A 25,797-nucleotide genomic window follows, 5' to 3' on the forward strand; every position below is an offset into this window, starting at 1 on the left:
AGAGTGTCATGCACACAGCACACCTTTTTGTTAACTTAAATCTCACAATTTGTTTGACATCGCAACTGCAAGGCAATTAGATCAATTGTGCAGCTCTAGTTTTGTGACTGCATGTGTATATAGATATGAGATTTGTTTATAAACTTACAGTTTATTGTGTTAAGGGTAAAATTCTGGTACTGTGACAAAACTTGCAATTTGTATGGTTGACAATAGGTCCTACCGTATTCGGTTGCCACCTGGCTCCTGCCGTAGACAGTTGACCATTCCCACAATGCCACAGTGGGCATGAGACGCAGTCAACCACACTGGAGAGTCTGATGACTCTAACATCATCGCCTGAGCATAGAACACACAGTTATGAGTAATGTCACATTTGTAAATGATGAACAAAGAGGTCATGGTTTCCATGTATTCATTATGATAAAAACTTTCCCTTTTAAGTCATTCTAACTTAGTGAATGCAAAATGGTATTTTGGGACACTGTTTGCCCAATGCCAGGCACAGACGAATATAGAACCTACCTTGAGTGTTTCCACCCACTTGTAGTTGGTGCTGTCCACAGGTAGGAAAATGGGCTGTTTGCTTGGAGACTGACAGCGGCACAGAAAAAGGGCTGAGCCATAAAAAGACTTCCTTACAGCCACCAGGCTGAGGGATGCCTCAGAGAACACTCTCTCCCACTCAGCCTGGTAAAAAGAGGGAGATAATATTAGCAAAACATCACCTTCCGCTCAGATATTCAATGTGATTTTAGAATCTCCGCAGCTAAATAAGAAATTATTTCTTTGATCTTCCAGCTTTGGGGGTTTTAAAATCATACAGATTGACAGAATAATGATTCTATCAAACTGCTATTTTTATTGTGGGAGGCCTCATCATTGTGATGTCTATAAGATACACAAAAAGGAAGTGTTTGGCAGGGTAAAAAAAAGTAGTGGGCATTGTCTCCACTAACCTGTGTGAGCAGTCCTTGCTGGCAGCTGCTCTGAGCAGTGCTAGAGAGGAAGGCAACTGTTTCCCCCAGAGTCTCTCCCTTCAGCAGTGTGTGGAGGAGAACAAACCCCCTTTGTTTGGCTCCAGAAGCCAGATTTGCCAAAAGAAGTCCAGGGTCCGTCGTTAGAGGGCCCCAGGCATGGTTACACACCACAAGGTCTGCCCCTCCTACTACACCTCCAGGAACCGGGGACATCAAGGGGTCCCACTGAGCTGAGGAAACTGCCAGCTCCTCCAGGGTAGCCTGGTGGGGGGTCAGAAGGTCTAGGTTGGCCGCCGTGGCAGTGTAGTCCACACGCAGCATGGGTTGGATGTTAAGGAGCGCTACCACACGAGAAAAGAGCTGACCATCGTTGGAGAGAGCCTGGTAGGGGTAAGAGAGGTGAAGAGGGTTAACAAATGTATATATTGGGGTGGTGTTGGCGCAGTGGATATAACACATGCGAATCCCACTGCGATACATCAACCAATGTGTCCCTGAGCAAGACACTTAACCCCTAGTTGCTCCAGATATCCTCTGATATACATAGCAATTGTAAGTCACTTTGGATAAAAGCGTCAGCTAAATGAAATGTAATGTAATGTATATATTCTGAGACAATAGGATAATTTCGCCATTCTGCATTTGAATGAAATTAGCCCAATTTCTTCTATGGATTTTTACATAGTTTTCAGTCTTACCTCCAGGACTTTGATCTTGCCGGGCATGAGGTTTTCTATGGTGGTGTCCAGGCAGTGTCTGAGGGCATGGTTGTCTAGCAGGCCCTGCAGCAGGCCGTCCTGCAGCAGACATGCCCTCTCCTTCTCCACAGTCTGTTCTAGCTCAGATCGAAGGTTCCCGTTAAGCTCCAGGCCACAGAGCAGGGCCAGCAGCCGCACCAGGGAGGGCTCAGAGGGCTCGGGGCTGGGAAGAGGGCCGTCTGACTCCCCTTGTAAGCCAGGGATGGAGAGCTTGACACCATGGGGGGCCAACTTTTGCTGCAGTCTACAGATTAAACCTAGATGGAGAGAGTGGGACAAATACTTAGAGGGACATGTGAGGGCAGATGATACAAGCAACAAAATGGGCTGATAATTGAGTTGAATAATTGTAACCATTTTGTAGATTGTAGGATTTTAATGAATCTGAAATAACTGTAAAAGAAGTTTTTATGTACAAAAAGAGCTTGCCTTTTAGTGATTTCAACTCAAAGGTGTTAAATATATAGAAAAGTCTAAATATCAAAACGGTAGTCTTTTCCCCCCCCTATTCATTAATGATAAAAAGCAGTGTAATTTAAATAGAATGGACAGGAAATTATGTAATACCGTGCACAAGAACAGAAACAAGCGTTCCAAGTTGTTGGTGCACTGATTTACTGCGATAAAAAAAAAGGAAAAAAGAAATGAAGTGTTATGGGGGTGTTGTCGTTGCAATGTGTTCATAAAATTTCCTCTAGGTGCAACAACAATTTTGGTCTGTGTTACAAATGCAACACATACAGTTAAGTCCCTATTGTTACAGTCCACTCCCCTCCCAGGTTTCCCCTCAACCCATGTCTTGCACATCCATTGGCAGTAGCTCGCAGACAGGTCCAGATATTTAGCATGCTAGATATCTGGAATGCATCGGCAAGCCTCTCTGCTCACGTCTTTGAACAGTTCACACAAAGCACTCAAGCTGCAATATTTTTCATTTGTATGCAATTCTTGTAACTGAAGTGCAGGGCCCTTAGCCTTTATTACTACTTCAGACTCTTTATCAAGTTTGGTAAAACATTACAACAAGTAGGAGAAACTGTTGCCTTGTAACACCTAAAACCAGAACTATGAGCACTAATGTAGAATGCTAAAAAGGATGCTACACCTAAGCTGAGTTGGAATCTGGAAATAATACAAACTCTCCAGCCACTCAGAATCAAGTCTCCTCAACAGAGTATATACATGTATGTTCACTGTAATACACACAGATATTTATATATATATATATATATTTATTTATTTTATTATATATATGTTTATGTACTTTTTTTAGTCAGTCAAAGGTTTTTTTAAATATGATCCAAAATCACGTGACCGACGAACTGCATGGCTGCTTGATGATGAGCTCTCCGTATTTTTATTAAAAACCAGGTCTATTATTTTTCATTCAACGCCAATCCTTTGATTTGTTACCATGATAACCACGATAAAGCAGACCCCGCTGCCGTTTACCCGAGCAAAGAATTCTGCCAACTCTGCTAATATGGTGTCGGCTAGCGAGGTTTCGGATGCAACGCGGACATACCTATGGAGGAGGCCATGGCCAGGGTCCTGGAAAAGCAACAAAGCGGGCTTCAATCAGTGGTACGCAACGCAGAGAAGGAAGCAAATTGACACCACGCTTCAACACATCAGGACAGAGCTGAAGAGGCAGGGAACTACAGTAAGATATCTATTTCAGCGACTAGATGAGGAAGAAGGACAGCAGACAGATGAGAAACACGGTGAAAGCCTGCATTGATGACCAGAGGAAATTTGAGTTCAAGTTGGCTGAACTGGAAGATAGGTCGAGAAGAAATAACATCCGAGTCATTGGGCTGAAAGAGGGTAGCGAAAAAGACGACCCAATTGGATTTTTGCAAAAACAGTTGCCAAAGTGGATTCCATCCCTACAGAACAGGGCTACCATCGAAATTGACAGAGCACATAGAATCTACGGCAAGGGGACAGGAACACGCACGCTGATTCTCAGGTGTCTAAGATATCAGGACCGCCAAGCAATTATTTAGGGGGCGAGGAAAGTACAACAGGAAGGTCCGATTTGCAATTCCAACGCAATGCTGCGCTTTAAGCCTGACTACAGCGCTTTCACTGTACAATGGCGCCAGGGATTTATATGAGCGCAGAATAAGCTGCATGCTAAAGGCATCCCAAATTTTCTTATTTATCTGGCAACTTTGAGAGTAATCCACGGTGGGAGAACGCTCGCATTCACTGCACCCGAGGAGGTCCAGGACCAGTAATGTTGAGATTTGGAGATGAAGGAAGGAGAAGTGACGCTCACGCTGAGCTCTTTGCGACCGGACTGGGAGCTGTTAACAGGCCTGGAGGGCGGCGTGCAGGCCTCCAGTGCGGGAAGCTGAGCGGACGGACCCGAGGACTGTGGACTGGTGCATCTGGAAAACTGTGCAAGTTTAACCGAGGACACTGCATATACTGACTTTGGAGGGATGTTTGATGAGGCTGAAAGCATGACAACACTTATCTTATAATCTATAATCTACTCTTACATGGTTTGTTTCCCACATAGTCTATTTCAGAGCGTAATAGCTGGTCGGAATTATAGTGTATGAGCTTTGGAGCTGGAGCATCTGATTAGACTACATTTTATAATCTGTCTATTACTCCTACATGGCTGATTTGTTTTTCATACAGCTTATTTCAGAACTTAATAGATGGTTCGGAATTAGTTTCAAAGGTTTTTGTAACATTATTCATGTTTAACATAGGAAAGCATTAGACCGGTTTCAGTTGACCTGTGACTTTGGACAGGAGGGGCAGTTTTGAGTTTTTGTGCGAGCTGCATTTGATGCGGCCACGTATCCTACAGAGAGGGAAGGGGGTTGCGGTCTCGGAGGGCTATGGGATTTATTTAATTTTTGGTGTTTTCACCACACTGTGCTTAGATCTAACAGCTCACCCTTTGCTACAAATTTATCAGTGAATTCCGGTAGCGTACTTGAGACATATATACGCGTACGTTTTGAAAATGGCTGAACTTTCAATCCTTTCTGTTAACATCAGGGGGCTAAATGGGCCGATCAAACAAGCTAAATTCCTGGACTATTTAAGAAGGAAGAACATAGACGTGGCGCTTATTCAAGAATCACATTTGCGTAAAAGAAATGTAAATCGTCTACAAAATAAATATTTCAAAGTTGCTGCTGCATCTATTGACGATACCAGAACCAAGGGCTCCATTGTTTTGCTGTCACGGAGATGCACACTCACCATAGACAAAAGTAGTAAAGACTCTTCAGGCAGGATATCCTATATACAGTGCCTTGCGAAAGTATTCGGCCCCCTTGAACTTTACGACCTTTTGCCACATTTCAGGCTTTAAATATAAAGATATAAAACTGTAATTTTTTGCGAAGAATCAACAACAAGTGGGACACAATCATGAAGTGGAACGAAATTTATTGGATATTTCAAACCTTTATAACAAATAAAAAACAAAAAAATTGGGCGTGCAAAATTATTCAGCCCCTTTACTTTCAGTGCAGCAAACTCTCTCCAGACCTTCAGTGAGGATCTCTGAATGATCCAATGTTGACCTAAATGACTAATGATGATAAATAGAATCCACCTGTGTGTAATCAAGTCTCCGTATAAATGCACCTGCTCTGTGATAGTCTCAGAGGTCCGTTTAAAGCGCAGAGAGCATCATGAAGAACAAGGAACACACCAGGCAGGTCCGAGATACTGTTGTGGAGAAGTTTAAAGCCAGATTTGGATACAAAAAGATTTCCCAAGCTTTAAACATCCCAAGGAGCACTGTGTGCAGCGATAATATTGAAATGTAAGGAGTATCAGACCACTGCAAATCTACGAAGACCCGGCCGTCCCTCTAAACTTTCAGCTCATACAAGGAGAAGACTGATCAGAGATGCAGCCAAGAGGCCCATGATCACTCTGGATGAACTGCAGAGATCTACAGCTGAGGTGGGAGACTCTGTCCATAGGACAACAATCAGTCGTATACTGCACAAATCTGGCCTTTATGGAAGAATGGCCAGAAGAAAGCCATTTCTTAAAGATATCCAAAAAAGTGTTGTTTAAAGTTTGCCACAAGCCACCTGGGAGACCCACCAAACATGTGGAAGAAGGTGCTCTGGTCAGATGAAACCAAAATCGAACTTTTTGGCAACAATGCAAAACGTTATGATTGGCGTAAAAGCAACACAGCTCATCACCCTGAACACACCATCCCCACTGTCAAACATGGTGGTGGCAGCATCATGGTTTGGGTCTGCTTTTCTTCAGCAGGGACAGGGAAGATGGTTAAAATTGATGGGAAGATGGATGGAGCCAAATACAGGACCATTCTGGAAGAAAACCTGATGGAGTCTGCAAAAGACCTGAGACTGGGAGGCGAATTTGTCTTCCAACAAGACAATGATCCAAAACATAAAGCAAAATCTACAATGGAATGGTTCACAAATAAACATATCCAGGTGTTAGAATGGCCAAGTCAAAGTCCAGACCTGAATCCAATTGAGAATCTGTGGCAAGAACTGAAAACTGCTGTTCACAAACGCTCTCCATCCAACCTCACTGAGCTCGAGCTGTTTTGCAAGGAGGAATGGGCAAAAATGTCAGTCTCTCAATGTGCAAAACTGATAGAGACATACCCCAAGCGACTTACAGCTGTAATCGCAGCAAAAGGTGGCGCTACAAAGTATTAACTTAAGGGGGCTGAATAATTTTGCACGCATTTTTTCAGTTTTTTATTTGTTAAAAAGGTTTGAAATATCCAATAAATTTCGTTACACTTCATGATTGTGTCCCACTTGTTGTTGATTCTTCACAAAAAATTACAGTTTTATATCTTTATGTTTGTAGCCTGAAATGTGGCAAAAGGTCGAAAAGTTCAAGGGGGCCGAATACTTTCGCAAGGCACTGTATGTACTACGATAAGGAGTAGGAAAATAGCCTTTGTCTCAGTATATGCACTGGCTACATATGATGAAAGCTTTTTCCCGCGCCTGACCAATGAATTGCTTTCTCTCAATGAATACTCATTAACTATAGGGGAAGACATGAATGCGGTACTAGACTTAAATCAGGATGGAATCCCACGATCTTACAGATATATGGAGAATGCACAATCCTACTAGCAAGGATTACACCTTTTTTTCCACACATCACCTCACCCATTCCCGCATTATTTTTTGTGCTCCAGTGAACTTAAGGCAATGTTCCACACAATAGCAATGGAACCAGCAATCCTGTCTGACCACAATGCACTGATAACCACATTCCATTGTGATATGTTAGGAGAAAACTCTAGAAGGTGGCAATTCAATAATTCTCTTCTCCAAAACACAAATTTTAATACAGAATTTGGAGGCAAACTAGCGGAGTTCACATCAATCAATACTGGCTCAGTTTCGGACCTGGCGTATATCTCGCAAGCCACTAAAGAAAGAAGAGAGAGAGGCAAGGATTGCGGAGTTGGAAGAACGTTGTAAATCGTTAGAGCAATCTCTTAAGACTTGTTTTTCTAAATCTACACATACTCTTTTAGTCACAAATCATTTTACAAACTTTAACCTCGGCTATAGAGAGGGGCACCTTTCATCAACAAACCAACACTGCACTAATTTCGGTCATACACAAAAAAGGGCAAAGATCCGACGGAGTGCTCAAATTACAGGCCCATCAGCCTCATTGGGACTGATATTAAGCTTTATTCCAAAGTCTTGGCACTACGTCTACAACGCTTCATTGAGAAGCTAGTCCACCCTGACCAATCAGGGTTTATACCAAAGCGTCAAGCTGCAGACAATATACGCAAATTACTTGATGTAATAGAAGAAGCCAAAAACCTCCCAACAACGGCAGCGATTTTATCACTGGATGCGGAAAAGGCTTTTGACCGCCTAGAATGGAACTACTTGTGGCAAGTAATGGAGAAGCTTGGTTTGGGAGCCAAATTCATTGACATGGTACGTATTTATATGCGAATCCCACGGCCATAGTCTCAGCCAATGGCCTGCATTCACAGCAATTCACCATCGCACGGGGCTCGAGACAGGATGCCCGCATTCTCCCATGCTATTTGTGATCTCTAAAAAATTCAAATAGTCCCTCATGTGAACTTCTTAAGTACAATGATCCCCTTACCCCCGCCAATACATTTCTGGAAGAAACTTGATGCCGTAATCCGGCAGTATATTTGGAATAGTAAACAACCTAGGCTAAAATACTCTACCTTGCAACGTGCCACAAACACGGGAGGCGTGGCCCTCCCCAACCTTAAAGTGTACCATAGAGCCTTTCAGCTACGGGCCCTCAGAGTGTGGATAGACCCCTCCTCTACAGTTCCATGGAGAGAAATAGAGCAAAACCTCACTGGAAGTCTAAGACTGCAAGACCTTGCCTTGGTGTGTGTCCAAAAAAGGTGTATGCTAGCCTATGGCCCTATTATCACCAACACATTGACCAACTTTGAACAGGTGGAGGGGTAACTACACTACACCAATAAGTGGCATTTGAGCACCCCAATTTGGCACAACATGCACTTAATGTCTGGTAACAAATCTTTTGTTTGTAACCAGTGGAGTGACAGAGGTATTTAAACTCTAGACCAGTTATTTAATGGGGAAGGTATGTTGAGTTTTGAGGACCTGAGAACTAGCGTTGAGATCCCTAGGACATCCTTTTTCCTTTATCTTTGCTTAAGGTCAGCCCTAAAATGTTATGAGTACCATGGGGAAACAGTCTTGAAACCCACCCAATCATTAAATGGCTTGTTGATTTTCCTGCGAGAGGTTTAGTGTCCAGGATTTATCCTAAATTAATGCAAGCATCCGTAGGAGAACTCCTAATGGTAAAGAAATGGGAGCAAGAGGTGAGCCCGGAGGGGAACATAATTAATTGGGAGACAGTTTGGGACAACATTTCCCACTGTTCCAAGAACCCAAATCATCAGCAGATCCACTTCAAAATATGTCATAGGACATATTGGACACCTCAGAAGAGATACGTCTCTAAAAAGGCATTCCTACTCCCTATTGCACGTTCTGTCAACCTGAACAAATTAGAACTTTCCTGAACATGGTCTGGGAGTGTCAACAGGTGCATCAGTTTTGGAATAAAACAACATCAATAACATCTGATGTGATAGGATGTTGAATTCCTACTGACCAGATTGTTTTGTTACTTAATGACGACTCTAAATTACATCTGCTGGGAGACAAAAGAAAGTTTGGTTAGCCGGCTCAATCGTAAACAAGAAAATAATAGCTCAACGCTGGCTGCCCCCCCCCCCCACTCGCTTTGTATAAAACAGTGGTTGGCGTATTTTCTGGACATAGTTATGCTTGATCTCTCTACAGCAACGATTAACAAAGCCAAATCATCTACTATAGACTTATGGAAAGGTGCAGCAGCACAGGTATCAATCCTAATGACCTCAGCATCGCAGGAAGTAGAGGAGAGCGACTAGGTAAGGTGTGATGTTTGTGTTTATTTGTTTGTTTGTTTTTGCTTTCTTTTCCTCGAGACCGCGGAGGGTGGGGGGTGGGAGAGGGTGGTTGTTCTGGTTCAAGTGTGTTTGTCTGTTCTATTGTTCTTTAAAATGAAAAAAGAAATAAAAAATGTACCATAAAAAAGAATATGATCCAAAATTATAGCTGTCAACTGAAGTTATGAAAAGTGATACAGCCACAAAGACAGGTTTATCTATTGTACCTTTACAGAGCCTCAGCTGTTGAGCAAGTTTCCCATTGGATGCCAGGCACTCTGTGTCCACATAGGGAACAAACACAAACTCCTCTAGGGTGGGCGGACTCTGCTGCTGCTGTCGACGGGGGGCCACAGTGGCGTGCAGACCGCAGATCTGGACTCCACCAGCAACAATGTTGTCTAGGCAGTGATTAACGTGGACATCCATGGCTACGGAAATGAGATAGAAAAGTTCAATTTGGAGTTCAGGACTTACAGAAGGTTATCAGATCCAACATAAACAATCTGTACACACAAGGAAGAAACTGGTGTTTTAAAATTATTTTTGGGGCTCGTGAACCTTTCTGTGTATACAGTACCAATCTGTGTGCTGCTAGAATCGGTCTCAAAGAGAAATTCTTTACATAGATATAGTCAATGTGCTTTTACTGTAAAATACTTTTTATTTCTTTCATCCTTAGACATGTTTCTGTTTATCATCATTTCTAAAACAGCGGATTTAGTGTCAGCATTAATTTTGATGTGGCCTGTGCTTTAAGACTGGGTGATTTATATATGGGTGAGGCCATTTGCGCCCCTGTAGTGCAAATGGCGTGTATGCTATTCGTACCCTGGTGCAATTATAAGTGAATGCAGTTTAACAGATGTATCGCCATGTATGGGCTACTATTAGGCTAATGCGTGGTCATGTGGTAGCTTGATTAAGGTAGGCTAGTTCCAAGGGTTGTTTTCTGTAGAGGAGCCGGCTACAACTGCGCAGAGACATGCATAACAAGTCATATAGCAATCACAATATCGAAGCTTGTTATTGTTGACATCACCTTTTTATGAGTTACAACATGCTGAACTCATAAGTGTTTGTATATGTATGTCACTTTGGATAAAAGCGTCTGTCCGCCAGTTTTCTGGGCATGCGCAGTTTGTTGTTACAGGGTATGATTATCAATGTATGCTATTCGTACCAGTGTATTAATTAGAAGTGGATGATATTTGTGCCCTGGCGTAGGCTACCCTATATTTACACACAGTTATCCATACAACTCATGTATTACACATTATATTGCTCTGTGGCCTAAATAAAATCGTTGCAGTGTCCAATATTTTGCACACTTCAGAGAGACGTTGATACACTTGCGTGGATCTCGACCTGGGGGCCGGGCCCTGACTTGCGCAATGGAATGCAAATTATCCAATCAAAAATGAAAGAAACAAGATCAAACCCCAGACTCCTGGGCCATAGCTCACTCCTCTAGCAGTTCTTGTGGATTGTAGTACAACCGTTGACCACTTGGTGTCTTTAAACCACGGTTGCTAGGTAACCATACTGTATACAAAAAATAGGTACTAACTAACAAACTAACAGTTGTATGCTTTCACTGAAGAAAGCGCAACTGTAATATACATTTTCCGCTAGAAATTCAATTGTTATAAACTTTAGAGACACAACTTTCTTAATATGCCAGTTTCTGCTGTCAAGGAAGATGAATGTCGGCCATGATTTCGGTGCTCGCGAGCAACGTGTTTTTATTGTTATGTCAAAGGGTGTGAATAGCTCAGCTTTGTGGCCTAGGCTATTCGTACCGGGGGTGCATACATATGATGAAACAGGAACATGTGTCAGGGTAGATTCATGTGCAGATACACATACTGGAATTACTGGAATTGTTGGGTCTTTGTAAATTATAGAGTGTGGTCTAGACCTAATCTATCTGTAAAGTGTCTTGAGATAATGCTTGTTATGATTTGATACTATAAATAAAATTGAATTGAACCTTGCTTTCCATCAGTGTAGTTGCAGACCTTCTCCAGATGGACAGCTGGATCAACACACACTGAGCGGATCCTAGTGGGCAAACGCAGACTACGACCCAAAAGCCCGGCCACAATCATCTGCAGCATGGTGTCCAGAAAGGTCACCCAGTTTCCTGTCCACTCAAGTTTCCCACTGTTTCCTGAAAATGGCCAATCACATGACAGTAGCCAATCAGCAAAACATATATATTACACCAGAGCATTACTTTTTTATTATTATTATTATGATTATTATGATTGGTATCAACACAGTACAATGATCACACACACAGACACACACACACACACACACACACACACACACACACACACACACACACACACACACACACACACACACACACACACACACACACACACACACACACACACACACCTGCATTGTTGGACTCCAAGATGCCTTGGAAGGTCTTTCCATAGTCATAGCCACGCAGTCGGAGCTCTTTGTAGATATCATGTGCTGTGAGCTTCATTTTGGGGTCACCATCATTGTTGGCAGCTTGCTGACTTATCTGACTACGGAATGAATCAAGGGCTGCATCCTCCAGAATGCTCACCTTACCTGAAAATTAAATGTGGAACACGATCAGATGGCAAAGATTTGTGGGAAGACAATTTTCTAGAATTTTTTATTTTCTCTGGTCTATCTAGATGCCTAACATGTTTCCATTGTGGAAACTTGAATTAATCTTAGAACCCACTGCAGCTTATATACTACACCTGATGCTAATGAGTTTAGAACTACAGTTTCCCACTTAGGTATGACCATATAGATCAGAGTAGTTGAGGGACAAGTAGGGGCAGGGGGGAAAGGGAGCAAGGGAGGGCAGCCCCGCCCCCCCACTCTAGAGCCTTGCCTTCCCAGCTTCCCCCCTAATTTGGTGTTCTTAAAATTGTACTTGTAAAAGCAAACCACTAGCTTCTTAAAGCATTGAAATAAACAATACATTTACCAAAAGGGAATCATTTTAAATGTAATCTTAGGCCCCTTGCCCTCAAATACTTAGCTACGTCGCTGCATCAAATGTGCAGAACGGCGTTCGTAGTGCAACTGCGGTGGCCCTTCATCCCGACAAAGACTGGAGCGACTGAGCTGCCCCCGAGCCAGTGAAGGTGAAGTCAGTTTCCATAGGTGAAGTTTAAACACACCAATTCTTTGCAAAAGCTAACTTTAAGTTTAAGTTACATTTGTAGGCTAAAGGCAATTCAGCATCAGCAATAAATGATAAAACAAATTATATGATAGAGAAAAACTGTAAAACTGCCTTAGATGTGTTATTAGATGTCACGTGACCTAATGGCGAACTAGTTGGGTAAAGGGCAAGTTCCGTATAGTGGACTGCTGCATTTATCCTTTTCAAGATTCTGACAAGAGATATTTGTGCTCCGCCGGAACGAAAAACAATCCGGATGCCAAAAATCTAAAAACTTGGCGGCCGGTGAAGATATTAAGCAACATATGCTCCGTGGTGGAGGCATGGCTGGAAAGGGTCAAAATGGCGCCGGTGCTGTGACTGTGGCAGAAAAGGAACAGGCTAACGACATGTTGCTGGTGAAATATTGGTAAAATATCTGCAGCACTAGAGAAAAGGTTTTTTGATGGTAGTCGATTCTCTCCGGCCTGGTCACCAGGATGAATGAGGTTGAGAGACATGTGGAGAGTTTAGATGCAGCCGAGAGGGAGAGACAGGATGATCCTGCCGCTTACAAGAGAGAACTGGATATGCTTTTGGAAAAAATTTAAGATTATTAAAAATCGATTCCGATGCAATAATGTCCGTTTTGTGGGCATCCCTGAGGGTAAGAAAGTAGGAGAAACAGTGAAGTTTTTGGAGCAGCTGATTTGGAAGTTGCTGGAGACTAAGGGATAGATTGAGATTGAGCGTGCACACAAAACCGCCGGCCAGCAGACCCAGGCAGGAGGCAGACCCAGGACCTTTCTGATGAGATTCCTAAGATCATCGGACCTGGTGTTGCAGGAGGCAAGGGCCAAGGGCAAGTTATCCTGCCAAAGTAACAACATAATGCTATTTCCAGACTTCTCCAGAGTGTAAGAAAAAGCTTCATGAGTGAGAGGTGAGATTCCCGAATCCTGTATCCTGCCAAACTTAAAACAGAAGCCAAGGCTGGAGTTGAATGCCCACGAAAGACTTTAAAAGTCAAATTTAAAATGCAAAGCTTAAATATAAATGCTTAAACTGAAATCTTTTAAATATTTTATTGAATGACAGACACATCAAATATGAAACTCAAATGTGAAATGGAAAAGCTTAAATAGAAATACTTAAATTAAAATCTCAAATAGAAAAAAAGAAATCATTTGTACTTAATAATTTTCAATTTGAAGTTTTTTCTTTTGAATTTTACATTTGGTAATTGCCTTTTGACATTTTAAGATTCACAAATTCTATTTAACATTAAGGCTTTTCATTTTGAAGTGACACTTGTCAATTCAAATGAGGAGGCATGGCCCAACGACTGGTGGGAGGGTTGAGAGACTTCCAGCTGACAGCGGGGTCTCTGGCTTCACTGGCCGACTGGCGAGTAGGCAATGCCGGCCACAACCAGCTGGCTTGTCACGTTAGACTGGAGGGTCTGAAGTCCGACAATTTCCGTCTGCTATTTCACCACTAAATTCACTTCTGAGAACATTTTAGGCAAGAAATGAACTGTTTAGATTTCAAATATAGGCTGTCTTGCGAAAATCCTTGCCGAATTGACAATTTGCTTCAAAGTTTACGGAGTCGAGAAGCTTCATAATGTGACGTGACAGTCAGCTGGCACCTGCCGGGGCCGCTACCTTGTTGCTCAGCCAGTCATGCTGCTGTAAGCTGGAGGTCTCTCAGACCGGTCTCGTAAATAAGAGGCTTTTATTTCGCCTTTGACGAGTCGTTTATTTAAATATCACAACACATGTCCATTATATGATTGACTGGAACTTGTGGTTCACTGCGCGTGCGCGCACACACGCACGCACGCACGCACGCACGCACAGGCGGGGGAAAGAGAGATACCGGTTTCTCTTCGAGAGACTTGTTTACATTTTTTTTTTTGCTTTTTATGATCCACACCTAATTGTAGGTCCACTGCAATCCGTCTATGTGGCTGGAGGGAGATGTAGTTAAACTCTCCCGGCTACTACTCGAGAGTCTGCTCGAGACTTTGCTCTAATTCTCAGGACAATTAGGGCAGGATTCGGTATTCGGGACAATTGCTTGGATTTCGGGACTGTCCCAAATTTTTCAGGACGTCTGGTCACCCGAGAGACTTCCAGCTGACTGGTCTCTCACGTCAGACTGGAGAGTCTGACAATATAGTAGAGCAAATGTGCAATTGGCCATACATTTTTTTTAAACTTCCCATTTTCAAACTCTAAATAGTTGATTTCTCGCATAAAAAAGTCTCAGAAGTGAATTTAGTGTTGAAATAACGGATGAAAATTGTCAGACTTGAAACCACTTGAGGCCAGTGAAGCCAGAGACCCCACTGTCAGCTGGAAATCTCTCAACTTATTGCATGTTTCTGTCATTCAATAAAAGATTTCAAAGATTATTATTTCAGTTTAAGCATTTATATTTAAGCTTTGCATTTTAAATTTGACTTTTTACATTGAACTTTACATTTTCAAATTATCATTTTACATTTCAACATTGCAATTTGAATTATGAATAAATATTTCCTCCATAGGACTCCTACAGTCCTATGGAGGAAACCTGCAATTTAAATTAATTAAGGATAATTTTGGAAGGGTTATTATCGTGGCTGGAATACAAGGGCAAGAAAATCGAATGAACGAAAAAGTACACAGACCATATATTAATATGGTCTGTGTACTTTTTCGTTCATTCGATTTTCATTTCATAAACAAGTATTAAAAAACAAAAAATGAATGGTTATTTGATTTTCCTTTTAAAATACAAAATTTGAAATACAAATAAAAGTTTTTTTTTACTTTTCATGGTCAAAAGGGGATGGGAGAAATTTTAAATTTGCTTTGATTTTCATTTTCTATTTCATATAAGAGACCGGATGTTGTCATTTCCAAGGCAACAGCACCAGTGTAGTCTACCAGTGTTGCTTTCAGCCCAGGCTAAACTTACTTTGGAAACCCTAATGCATATATGCATTGCTTCATTTGTGTACTTCATGAAATGAAAATCGAATGACCAAAACATACACTACCATATTTGCTTTAACCCAGGCTCCAGGGGACACGGTGGCTTAAAGTGAAAAAAATGCTTAACCATCAATATATTTCTCATGGCCATATCTTGTCAATAACACTTAAGCCTGTCAAAAAAACTAAACCGAAATCCAACGATTATAGAAGTTATCTCACATTAACGTTTTCTTCTTCATTGGTGCCTATGGCGAGGAAAAAGCTTAGCCTACGTGGTTTAATGTACCTAAACAATGATCAATGATTACCAAATTTCTCTCTCATATTGCTCCTTATAACCACTGAAAACTGTCAAAAAATCGAACCCAAAGTCCAATTATTATGGACGTTAGCTGACTGATAACTAACTGATATCTGACTGATCATTGTTTAGGTACATTAAACCACGTTAAGCTTTTTCATGTTAAGCTTTTTCCACATTAACCGTTTTAGAATGTCCCGGCTGCAGTTGAGGGAAACTGTAGCCTGTAACTTCCTGAGCGACTGATCATCAGTTTTTTTGCCCCCCTTTATATAAATATACATAAATATGGCTATGAAATCGATCATGAAATACATAAATGAGGCAATACATATGAAAATAGGCATTAGTCATTATAGTTCAATAGCCTAAATGCATGTTTTACTTTTATTTATTTCAGGGGACTTTTATTTATTTCCGTCTATTTATTTGCACGTTATATTCAAAGGAAGTTTTGTTATCTCACAGCCTGCCTGGCATCAGTGCATCATAGCATATCACTATCTGCAAAGAAAAGAAAATATTAATAAATCACGAGCGCGGCAGATTCCCAGCTCAGCTAGAACGGGTAACGCCAGCTCTGCAGATGGACCAGAGTCAGTCAGCACCGGGGAGCGAACCGCGAGGGGACCGAGGTCACAGGGCTGGTGGCTAGCTGCTAGCTAGCTGCAGCAGCTAATATTAGAATATTAGACCCAGCACCGGAGGTCTGATCCCCATGATCTGATCCCGAACCGCCGGTGACTCTCTGCCAGATCAGCAAGCTTAACGACGGCAACTGAAAGTTTGCTGGGATTGGTAATGGTGGCGTAACGGTAACGTTACAGCCGTGAACTGAAATTCTATTTGCTCAGCTGGTTCGAGTCTCTTGGGGCGAAGTTGTCTCCAGCGGGTAGAGACAGAGAGTCAGAGGGAGGCAGGGAGAGAGGGTAATAAATAAATGTGACATTATGAAAAAAAATTCCCCCCAAGCATTATCAAGAGTATAGGTTTCCAAAGTAATTTTAGCCTGGACTGAAAGCAACACTGGTAGGCTACACTGGCGCTGCTGCCTTGGAAATAACAACAACCGGTCTCTGACAATAAAAAAAACAGGCCTTTTTTTCGTTTCTATTTTCAAGTGATTTTATTTTTTGTTATATGAAATAGAAAATGAAAATCAATGCATATTATAAATTTCTCCCATCCCCTTTTGACCATGAAAAGGAAAAAACACCTTGGATTTCAATTTCAAATTTTGTATATTTAAAACGAAAATCAAATAACCATTTTTAGTTTTTTAATACCTGTTTATGAAATGAAAATCAAATGAACGAAAAAGTACATGGACCATAGATGATCAGGCATTTTTATAGATTTGGAAAATAAATTACAAGCTGCAGGAAACCACAATATTGTTTTGATAAAGTATCCAGTTCTGGACTACAGTGGGGTTGCAGCACGGTCGGCCCCCAGAGCCTCTCTCACATTACAGAGGATGTGTAAGAATTTAGGCTTGGTTGATATTTGGAGAATTTTGAACCCAGCTGGGAGAGACTATACATTTTTTGTCATCAGTGCACAAGACATATTCTAGGAGACTTTTTTATGTCCAAATAATAAAAACATTAGTCCTCCCAGGGTTGCCTGTGAATTTCTGGGACTGGAACCACCATGTCCAGAGACTGCCCTGTTTATTTGCACCGTCAAAAGTACTGTATGTACAAAAACTACCTACCACTGACAGCCAGGTTTCCATTCTCTGAAACTTCAAACTTGTTGGTGGCAGGCATGAGATGTACCTTTAACTGGACAGAGCCTGAGAGGAACAGAAAGGGAAAAGAGAAGACAGAGAGGCAATCAGAGGCTCATCAGTCTATAACAATAAAAGAATAACCCCACATGCTCAAACCCCTGCTGCTCTACTCTGCTCTCACCAGTTTTTGGCAGGATGGTGGCCCTGTGGATTGTGATGTCTTCAAAGATTACAGGTGTGCTTTCCATTACAACCCCCAGACTTCTCACCAAGGTACGCCAGGCCAGCACCAAGTAACCCGTCGCTGGGTATAGGACACGCCCATCAATGCAGTGTCCAATTAGGTAGTAGTCTGTAGACTCTGGGTTTATGTCTGTTGTTGGTCAAAGAAGAGTTGGACACAGAGCACATATATATATATATATATATATATATAGAAGAAGAACTGCTTATTATTCTGGATCTCCATTTCTTACCGATGTTATAGACAAATGCAGAATTGGATCCTCCTGAGCCATAGGAAAAATCCTCTACCTTGGGGACATCCCAGGTCTGGGCATGGTCCCACTGTACCAAGGGGGAGATGAGAGGGGTACCAACAGGCACAGGATACTTCACCACTGGGCAGAAGCTGTTACCATCCACGTTGATGCTAAAGAGGTGCATAAACAATTATTCTAAAGCTTTGTTTTCACCAAGCAGTCTGGTAATTTTGTAACACATAAATTAGGTTATTCTTGCGTTTCCACTGTCAAAAGTTAGGGATGGTAGCAATAGATCTGTTCCATTCCATCCTGTTTTTGTGTAGAAATACTGCAGTCCGCGATTGGTGCAGACATAACACCGGCTACATTTAAGAGTACCTGAAAGTATCTGAAGCTGCTTCCAAGAGTACTCAGAGGAGAAGCAGGCAGCAGGGTTCACTGCAAAGCCCATTTAGAGCAACAGGTCCCCCCAACTACACCAATGCACCAAAAGTTACTAAATGCAGAGAGAATGAGGCATTTACTGACCCGCTCATGTAGATTTTGCCAATGTTTGAGAGGAAGAACTCAAGGTTGTTGGTGTGGCCTCTCTTCATCAAGGGGAGGATGGAACATGTGGACTTCAAACTGCGCTTCAGGATGGCCTGTGCAGAAAACATGTATGGAAAATGTTTATTTTTCTTTCCCTCCCAGGCAATGCAGGATCAGTTTTAATAGCTGTCATTGAGGTTTAGGAGTTTAGAGAGGCAGAGCATTTTTTATCCTACTTTCAACTTGTTATATTCTACTAAATAATTAACTTAGATTTTAGTTTTAAACATTTAAAGCTTTAGTGCGTAACTTTTTAATATTAATGAACGTCCGTTACATTCAAGCCATTGCCAAATGAGTTGCTACAAAGCTAATCAAGACTATACACCTAACCCTAACCATAACCAAAACCATAACCATAGCCTAATCCTAGTGCCTTCCAGGCAGCGCTGCCTGGAAGGAGACGTTGGGGGCTTAAAACACCGATAAATGTTCAGAAGATGGTGTTGTCCGGTGACTTTCGTGCACAGGAACTTGAGTGAAGATAATTACCTCTTCTGAAGAGTCCATCATGTTATTTTTTAAATCCTCTGTGTCCTCCGTGGCTACCATGGTGGGTACGAGCAACTGCGTGGAGGAGGGGTGGGGCGAGTGCGCGTTCACATAAGGCTTTAATCATGTGGACGCGCCAACAGTGTTGTTTCTCAATGGGGAGATGGAAACTACGCACTATAGCTGTAATGCAAATTTAATGAGTACAATTTTGCTACAGAATGAAATTAAATGAAAAATAATTAACTACATTTTTTACAACATTTTACTTTTACTTTATTTGCCGAAATGCAACCCAGCCATGCAATACACACAGTTGACCCTTATTCTACCTCCAGCTACCAATTTAAGTAAATTAGTATAAACAGAGAGTTTTCTGCTTCATTAAACTAATATAACAACGGGATTATTCTATTGATAAAGCTTATAGTTAGGGAGTGAGGAGTTGCAGTGTTCACCTAACTGGCCCAACTGCTTCTCTTCATAATTGTTAGATTAATAATACATAACAAAGTAGAGGGAGGCAGGCCAGCCTAGCCAGATCCGGCAGGGGGAGAGTTCTAAGCCCGAAAAAGCTACCTCTCCTTATGACCTGTCTCTCTTAGTTACCTGTTATAGTTACGCTGTTATAGTTCTAGACTGCCGGGGGACTTCCTTCCTTTGACACATTGAGCTGCTCTCTCCTCTCCCTTTCTAGTACTGTTACTATTACTATTACTATTTGTGTGCAGCCCGTCCCAGAAATGCTTGTTACTAATCCTAGCTTCTGGGGAGTTTACTCCCCGGAGTCCTTATGCTTTTTTCCCCCAGCGTATTTCCTTGGAGAACGTTGGCACCAAGATCCTGGTTGCAGCTGTCGCCGTGGTCCTGCTGCACTCCCTGCTGAGCTCAGCGATGCCCTGCAATGTCATGCTGCGTCCTGCTGAACCCTGCAGCTTCCCGCTACATCCAGTCACTGTTCCATTATTAATGTGACTACTATCGCCACTGTTCATCACACCCCCAACCGGCTCCTCAGACACCGCCTACCAAGAGCCTGGGTCTGTCCGAGGTTTCTTCCCAAGAGGGAGTTTTTCCTCGCCACTGTCGCACTGCTTGCTCTTGAGGGAATTACTGGAATTGTTGGAATTGTTGGGGCTTTGTAAATTATAGAGTGTGGTCTAGACCTACTCTATCTGTAAAGTGTCTCGAGATAACTTATGTTATGATTTGATACTATAAATAAAATTGAATTGAATTGAATTGATTAATAAATGACTTTTTGAGCAGCCAGTCAAGGGTTCAAACAATGTTGTTTGCTTCATTGATGATACAGTGTGTATGGGCCTGTTTTGATCTGGCTTAAATTGGGATTGAGGAATTAAGACCACATTCGAAGGTGGTCTGTGCCACATGTGGCCACATTCTTATAGCAGTGTGTATGGGTATGTCATGGGCCACATTTAAGACCGCCTACTCAAGTGGTAGTGGAAAGTATTTCTTATGTCACAGAAACCACAGACAGTGAATTGTGTGTTTTGGATGCTATCATACTGTGGCTGATGTGGTGCTGTTTTTATTTCCGTGCTGCCTGTTTGTATATCCCCGGCTTTCTGGAGCTCTGTTTTCTGCGATTGGCTGGAGAAGGATGCCACTGGTATACAATATCCTTATTTTTTGTTTTACTAAACGTCTCTGATTTCACTAATATGCAGGATATTACAGACATTCCTGCTCTTACATAGCAACTTCTCATTTTGTTATTTATTAGTCTTGCATTGTTAGACCTATCTCCACGGAGTAAGCCAGCGGGCCTGAGTGGTCAAAGGAGCGGCTGTGAAAAGGCTTAATTTCCTTTAAATTCTCCACAATAAAAGTCCCCTATTATTTTATTTTATTACAAATCAGCAAAAATCAGGAAATGTTGGGTCTTCATCAGCAGTAACTTGACAGTATCATGACTCCTATAGGCAGACATGAAACATAAAATAAAGCAGAATAGAAACTATAGAAACCAAACTTCAAACCACAGAGATTGAGTTAGAAGCTACATACGTACTGAGAGCTGAACACAGAGTATTTTTTCCTGCAGAGGTCCCGGTCAAAAGACATCCTTATGTCAGCACACAGAGACTGTGGGCAGCGCTTTTTCCATTAGTTATTGCATGTTTCTAATTTATGATTTATTTGAGATTAACAACTGATATTTATAGACCCACTCGCACACAACCAGCCTATCTTGCAAACGGAAATGATGTACATGTACATTATTTGCACACAGAGTGGGGGGAAGTGAGATCTAATCACAAGTGGTCACTGATTTGGAGACACATTCTACTGCCAGGTAAAAAATCTGTCCACTTGTGATCGGATCACCCAGGACAGATGATAAAACCAGGTCAAAACAGGCCCTTTGTGTGTCAAAAATATTGACACACCACCCATGTTGTGTCATTTGACACCTGTAGTTCACATCTAACAGAAAGAAGAAGCTGTCAAAATGTGTGTTCTATGAATAACTTGCTGTGCGTACCTGCAGCAGAGCATGAGGCGCTATCTCTACCACCACAGCGTTTTCAGGCACCAGACTGAGGCCCTCGTGGAACAGCACAGGGCTCACCAGGTTGTTGACATGATAATCAGCCGAGCTGTACAGAGCCAGAGGAGAGTCCCACTCAGATTGAGGGATGCTGGTGCTTACCCAGCGGGGGGAACGCTGCCGTGGCTCCTTGATCACCTATAAACAAGGTGACACTTTATATTATTTATTAGTATTCAAATACCCCATTCCAATTCAAGTGAATGACAAATCATGCAAACTTTTGACTTGTATTGTTCGTTTACTTAACGTGTTCAAGGTGGAGCTTTATATAATGCTGGGTAGTTTAATTAATTATAATGCATCATATTTAAAATCTGAACAGCAACATAACCAGTAACATTTCTCTATAAGATAAATGCAGTAGCACAATGTTGTCCTAGTGAAGTAGAAGTATACAGTTAGTCAGTAGTTTACAGTTGGGTTGCATATTAATTTCCCTTAGGGCCTTTTGTAAGTTATAGAACAATGGTTCTGGAAAAAGCTGCAATATTGGCCCATTCTGAACATGCACGTTTTCAACGGGCACTGCACTAGTACTGTTGAAACATAGCAGAGCTACGTACCTTCTTTAGGGCAGCCAGCAGGGTTGGAGCAATGGAGGCCATGTAGTAGGAGTGGAAAGCGACACCAGCACTGCGCACCTCCTTTGCAAACACTCCCTGCTCTTTTAACTCGGACACAAATGTACCGATTGCTTCCTGATGAAACACACACACACCACACCTGTCAAAACACAAGACCCTGCACCTGGAAAAACCTAGATTGGCAAAAAGTCAATGTATCAATACTTACTATGCTGTCAGTAAAACATGTTATTAACAAATATTAATAATTTTTTTTAATCGCAAGATTAACGTTCTTTTTAGCTAACAAACTTTGTAGTTTTTTTTCACATGCTGTTGCAACAACTAGTAACGTTAGAAAAACTACACCACCACACCGGATCTAGCTAGACCGGAAACAAAACTAATACAAAAGTGTTTCCAAACCTGCAGTATTTAGCAAAAGAAATGATAACATTTAAATCCTGTTCATGAAAAGTCTCATTACAAACAAAGTGTCTATAACTTTGCAATTTCTAGGATACAGGTAAAATTCCTGAAAAATAAGCATACAAAATCATGTAAGTAAACTTTATTTGGTAATGCTTTATTTGAAGGTGTGTTCAGAAAGACAGAATACCATTATTATTATGACAGGACATCTGTCATGAACATGAAAGAGTCATTTTGATTATTCATGACATATCATTAAATGTCATTCGGTAATTTATGACACTTTTAATGCAAAGTTAGCATTGTCCAAGATGTCTTTGTCATGACAATTGCCATTAACAAAGACAACAATCTCTGTGTTATGACAACTTGACATTAACCTAGACAACATAACCTGTCATATGACAGGCCCAATTATCAAACTTTAATAAACTATTTGGCTTTATGTGTTAACATTACATTAAACTGTCATTAAGAGGTTGTTTTTTTACATTGGCTGTCGAGAGCATTATAACTGTGTCATAACTGTGACCTCAAGTAAAATGAAATAATTTGAACCTGTCATGAAGTTTGATTTCATCATCAAATGCTTATATGACGGTGTCATGAACATCCTTGACCTCAAGTAAAGTGGAACCATTTGTCATTCAGATGTCTTAAAATTTATAAGACCAGTTTGAGTACCGAGGTGATTTATTGAGTTTTGGACTTGTTGCTAACTATAGTCAGCTGCCGTTAGCTCGGTTAGCTGTAACGTTACAGCTGTCCAATTAGCTAGCTGACACAGCCCTGGGCTGCAAAGAGCTAAATCCGGAAACATAACAAAGACATCTCGGACAACGCTAACTTTGCATTAAAAGTGTCACGATTTATCGAATGACACTTAATGAAAACAGTCATGAACACTCAAAATCTGTTATGTTCATGACAGATGTTATGTCATAATAAGGACCGTGTCATGTCAGTCTTATAAACACCCCTTCAAATAAAGGGTTACCCTTTATTTATACACAAAAATGTGAGCAAATGGAAATTAAGACTTTAATCTAGGCATAAAGCAAGTTCAGTGTTATCAGAGTTCGGTTCAGGTTTTCTACAAACAACAAAGTCTAATAGAATGTTTGACCTGAGGACCAGAGATGGTGACAGTGTCCTCAGCATTGTGGCAGGCTGGGACCACTCCCTTAGGACATTGAGCCATACACTCCTCCCAGGTTAACCCTGAAACACAGCAAGCACAAAAGTAAAATATATGCAAAATAAATAAATCCATAAAAACAAACTATTATATTATTTTGTACATCTGTAATTTAGGTTTACTTGACCTGTTTAAGGAAAATACACAGAACTGAATGAGAACTTCCATGCCCTGTTCTTTATTGAAGTGATTAGAGTAGAAGTGATTCTTCTATACTTTTTTTAAAGCATATAAAAATACACCAAAACATAGAAGAACAAACAGTTGGTCACTTATGCATTAATACAAATAGAAACTGATGTAAATACATGCCAGTTCATACAGTAAGAGATCAGTAATTACTCAAAGTCACAAACAATCCATTCTTCCCAGTATTGCAAAAATGTATATAGCCTTATATAGCCTTACTGGTTACTTTTTTTCTTTATCGTTCCCAAAATAATGAAATTCATAGACCTTTTTTACAACAGACATTTGGACCAACTTACCAACTGCCAAATGGTCCATTTGGCAATTGGTGCAGTGAAGTGTTGTTAGTTTGACGCATCAAAATGCTGCTGTGGAAGAGGTATGTTCGACTTTAGTTTTAGTCTCATCAGACCAAAATCACTTGTTCGTTCACTGCTCCTTATATAAAAGACACTCAGTAGATTAGTCTACAGTAAGCAGTAAATTAAGATGTTGCACATAATTGACAAGTGTAAAGTCACATCTATCAAATGCAACACATTAAATTGTGGTAGTGTAGTATTAGCAAAACATGGTGTCCTATTGTGCAATTTAAAGTATGCTCATTTTGGCTTATTACTAGTTACAAGTCTGCATGAAGCCACACAAAACTGAGTCCAGTGAGCCTCCTAAATAAATGATGAGTAAAATGTTTTTTTAAAAGTGACAATATTTGGCCCATTTTGGTTTCTACATACGTTCACAGAAAAACACCTTAATATAAAATAAGTACATACAGTATACTAAAACTGATTTTAGGTTTCAATCTAGAGATTGTTTCAAGTGGCAAGACGACGATGTGTCATTGCAGTTTATAGTAAGGAAAGTGGAGAAAAAAGGGGCTGCGGATTATAAAAAGATTTAATAACATCAGCCTGGCATATATAACCTTCTTTTTTAGTGATTAAATGTCAGTTTATCACAGTATATCCTAGACATGGTCTTTCTTTTGCTTAACCCTCATGTTGTTCCTCATGTGACCCAAAGTTTCTATATCAAAAATTAGGGTTTCTTTCAACCATATTTCTCAAAAATAAATTGGATGGTTCCATACATGAATGGAATTATCAGTGATTATCCATCAACATATGTTCCTCGGATCTTAACTATTAGTTAAAATAATTTATCATTTCTGGGGGTTTTAACCCTTAGGTCAGCTGTATTGCCAGCGATACAAACATGTTTCATATGTTTTCATATTTAATATCTCCAGATCAATACAGTGTAGAGACTTACTTTATTTTAGATTAGAAGCAGAAAAGCCTGCCGTTTCAACAAGGTTCTCTGACAATTGTAGCCCATCCAGAAGCTTCTTTAATCCATCATGGAATTACAGCGTCTTTGTAACAAATAAATCCTAATTATGAATCCAAAAATCAAATCACAAATTTCCATTTGGTGTCTTTGTAGCCCTTCTAGAAGTTTATTAATCTGGCCTGGAAGACAGTCATTTTTCAGAGACGTAAGTATATGTGTTTAGCCGAAAATGGGTAGGCGGGTACAGACCACCCCGAGCTGCTGCTCGTTTTCGGCGGGGATTACAGTTAAATTTTGTCCACAAAATATGAGCATTTCGCAGCGACGAAAGTTAAGATTAGGCATCAAAACGACTAGTTAAGATTAGAAAAAAGGCCGTGGTTTGGATTAAAACACTCCCAAGGAACACGTGTTTCCTGGGTGAAACTCTTTGGTTCCCCCTGGGAAGCGAACTCCGCTCTCTGGCATGAAAGTCCTGTGTTTTAACTCCCACCCATCCTCCCCGACCACCTCCTGACGCGGCCAGCCGCGTTATACATCGGCTGTCAATGTGGTGCATACAGCAAAAAAAT

General features: G+C 41.1%; 1 protein-coding gene across 1 annotated transcript in view; it reads right to left on the minus strand.

Annotated features, from left to right (window-relative positions):
• fasn (fatty acid synthase) overlaps window positions 1-25,797 on the minus strand; it is a 109,962-nt gene that overhangs the window by 34,948 nt on the left and 49,217 nt on the right. The window contains exons 12-25 of the mRNA XM_039788300.1: window positions 23,669-23,763; window positions 22,111-22,245; window positions 21,479-21,682; window positions 18,412-18,527; window positions 17,875-18,050; window positions 17,580-17,771; window positions 17,381-17,461; window positions 11,619-11,804; window positions 11,203-11,382; window positions 9,437-9,640; window positions 1,679-1,995; window positions 960-1,361; window positions 526-690; window positions 224-339 (exon numbers count right to left, since the gene is read on the minus strand). Of these exons, the coding sequence (XP_039644234.1) occupies window positions 224-339; window positions 526-690; window positions 960-1,361; window positions 1,679-1,995; window positions 9,437-9,640; window positions 11,203-11,382; window positions 11,619-11,804; window positions 17,381-17,461; window positions 17,580-17,771; window positions 17,875-18,050; window positions 18,412-18,527; window positions 21,479-21,682; window positions 22,111-22,245; window positions 23,669-23,763 (2,569 nt within the window). The remainder of the gene's footprint in view (window positions 1-223; window positions 340-525; window positions 691-959; window positions 1,362-1,678; window positions 1,996-9,436; window positions 9,641-11,202; window positions 11,383-11,618; window positions 11,805-17,380; window positions 17,462-17,579; window positions 17,772-17,874; window positions 18,051-18,411; window positions 18,528-21,478; window positions 21,683-22,110; window positions 22,246-23,668; window positions 23,764-25,797) is intronic.

The sequence above is a fragment of the Perca fluviatilis genome, chromosome 21 (assembly GCF_010015445.1).
Source record: "Perca fluviatilis chromosome 21, GENO_Pfluv_1.0, whole genome shotgun sequence".
Classification (NCBI taxonomy): Eukaryota; Metazoa; Chordata; class Actinopteri; order Perciformes; family Percidae; genus Perca; species Perca fluviatilis.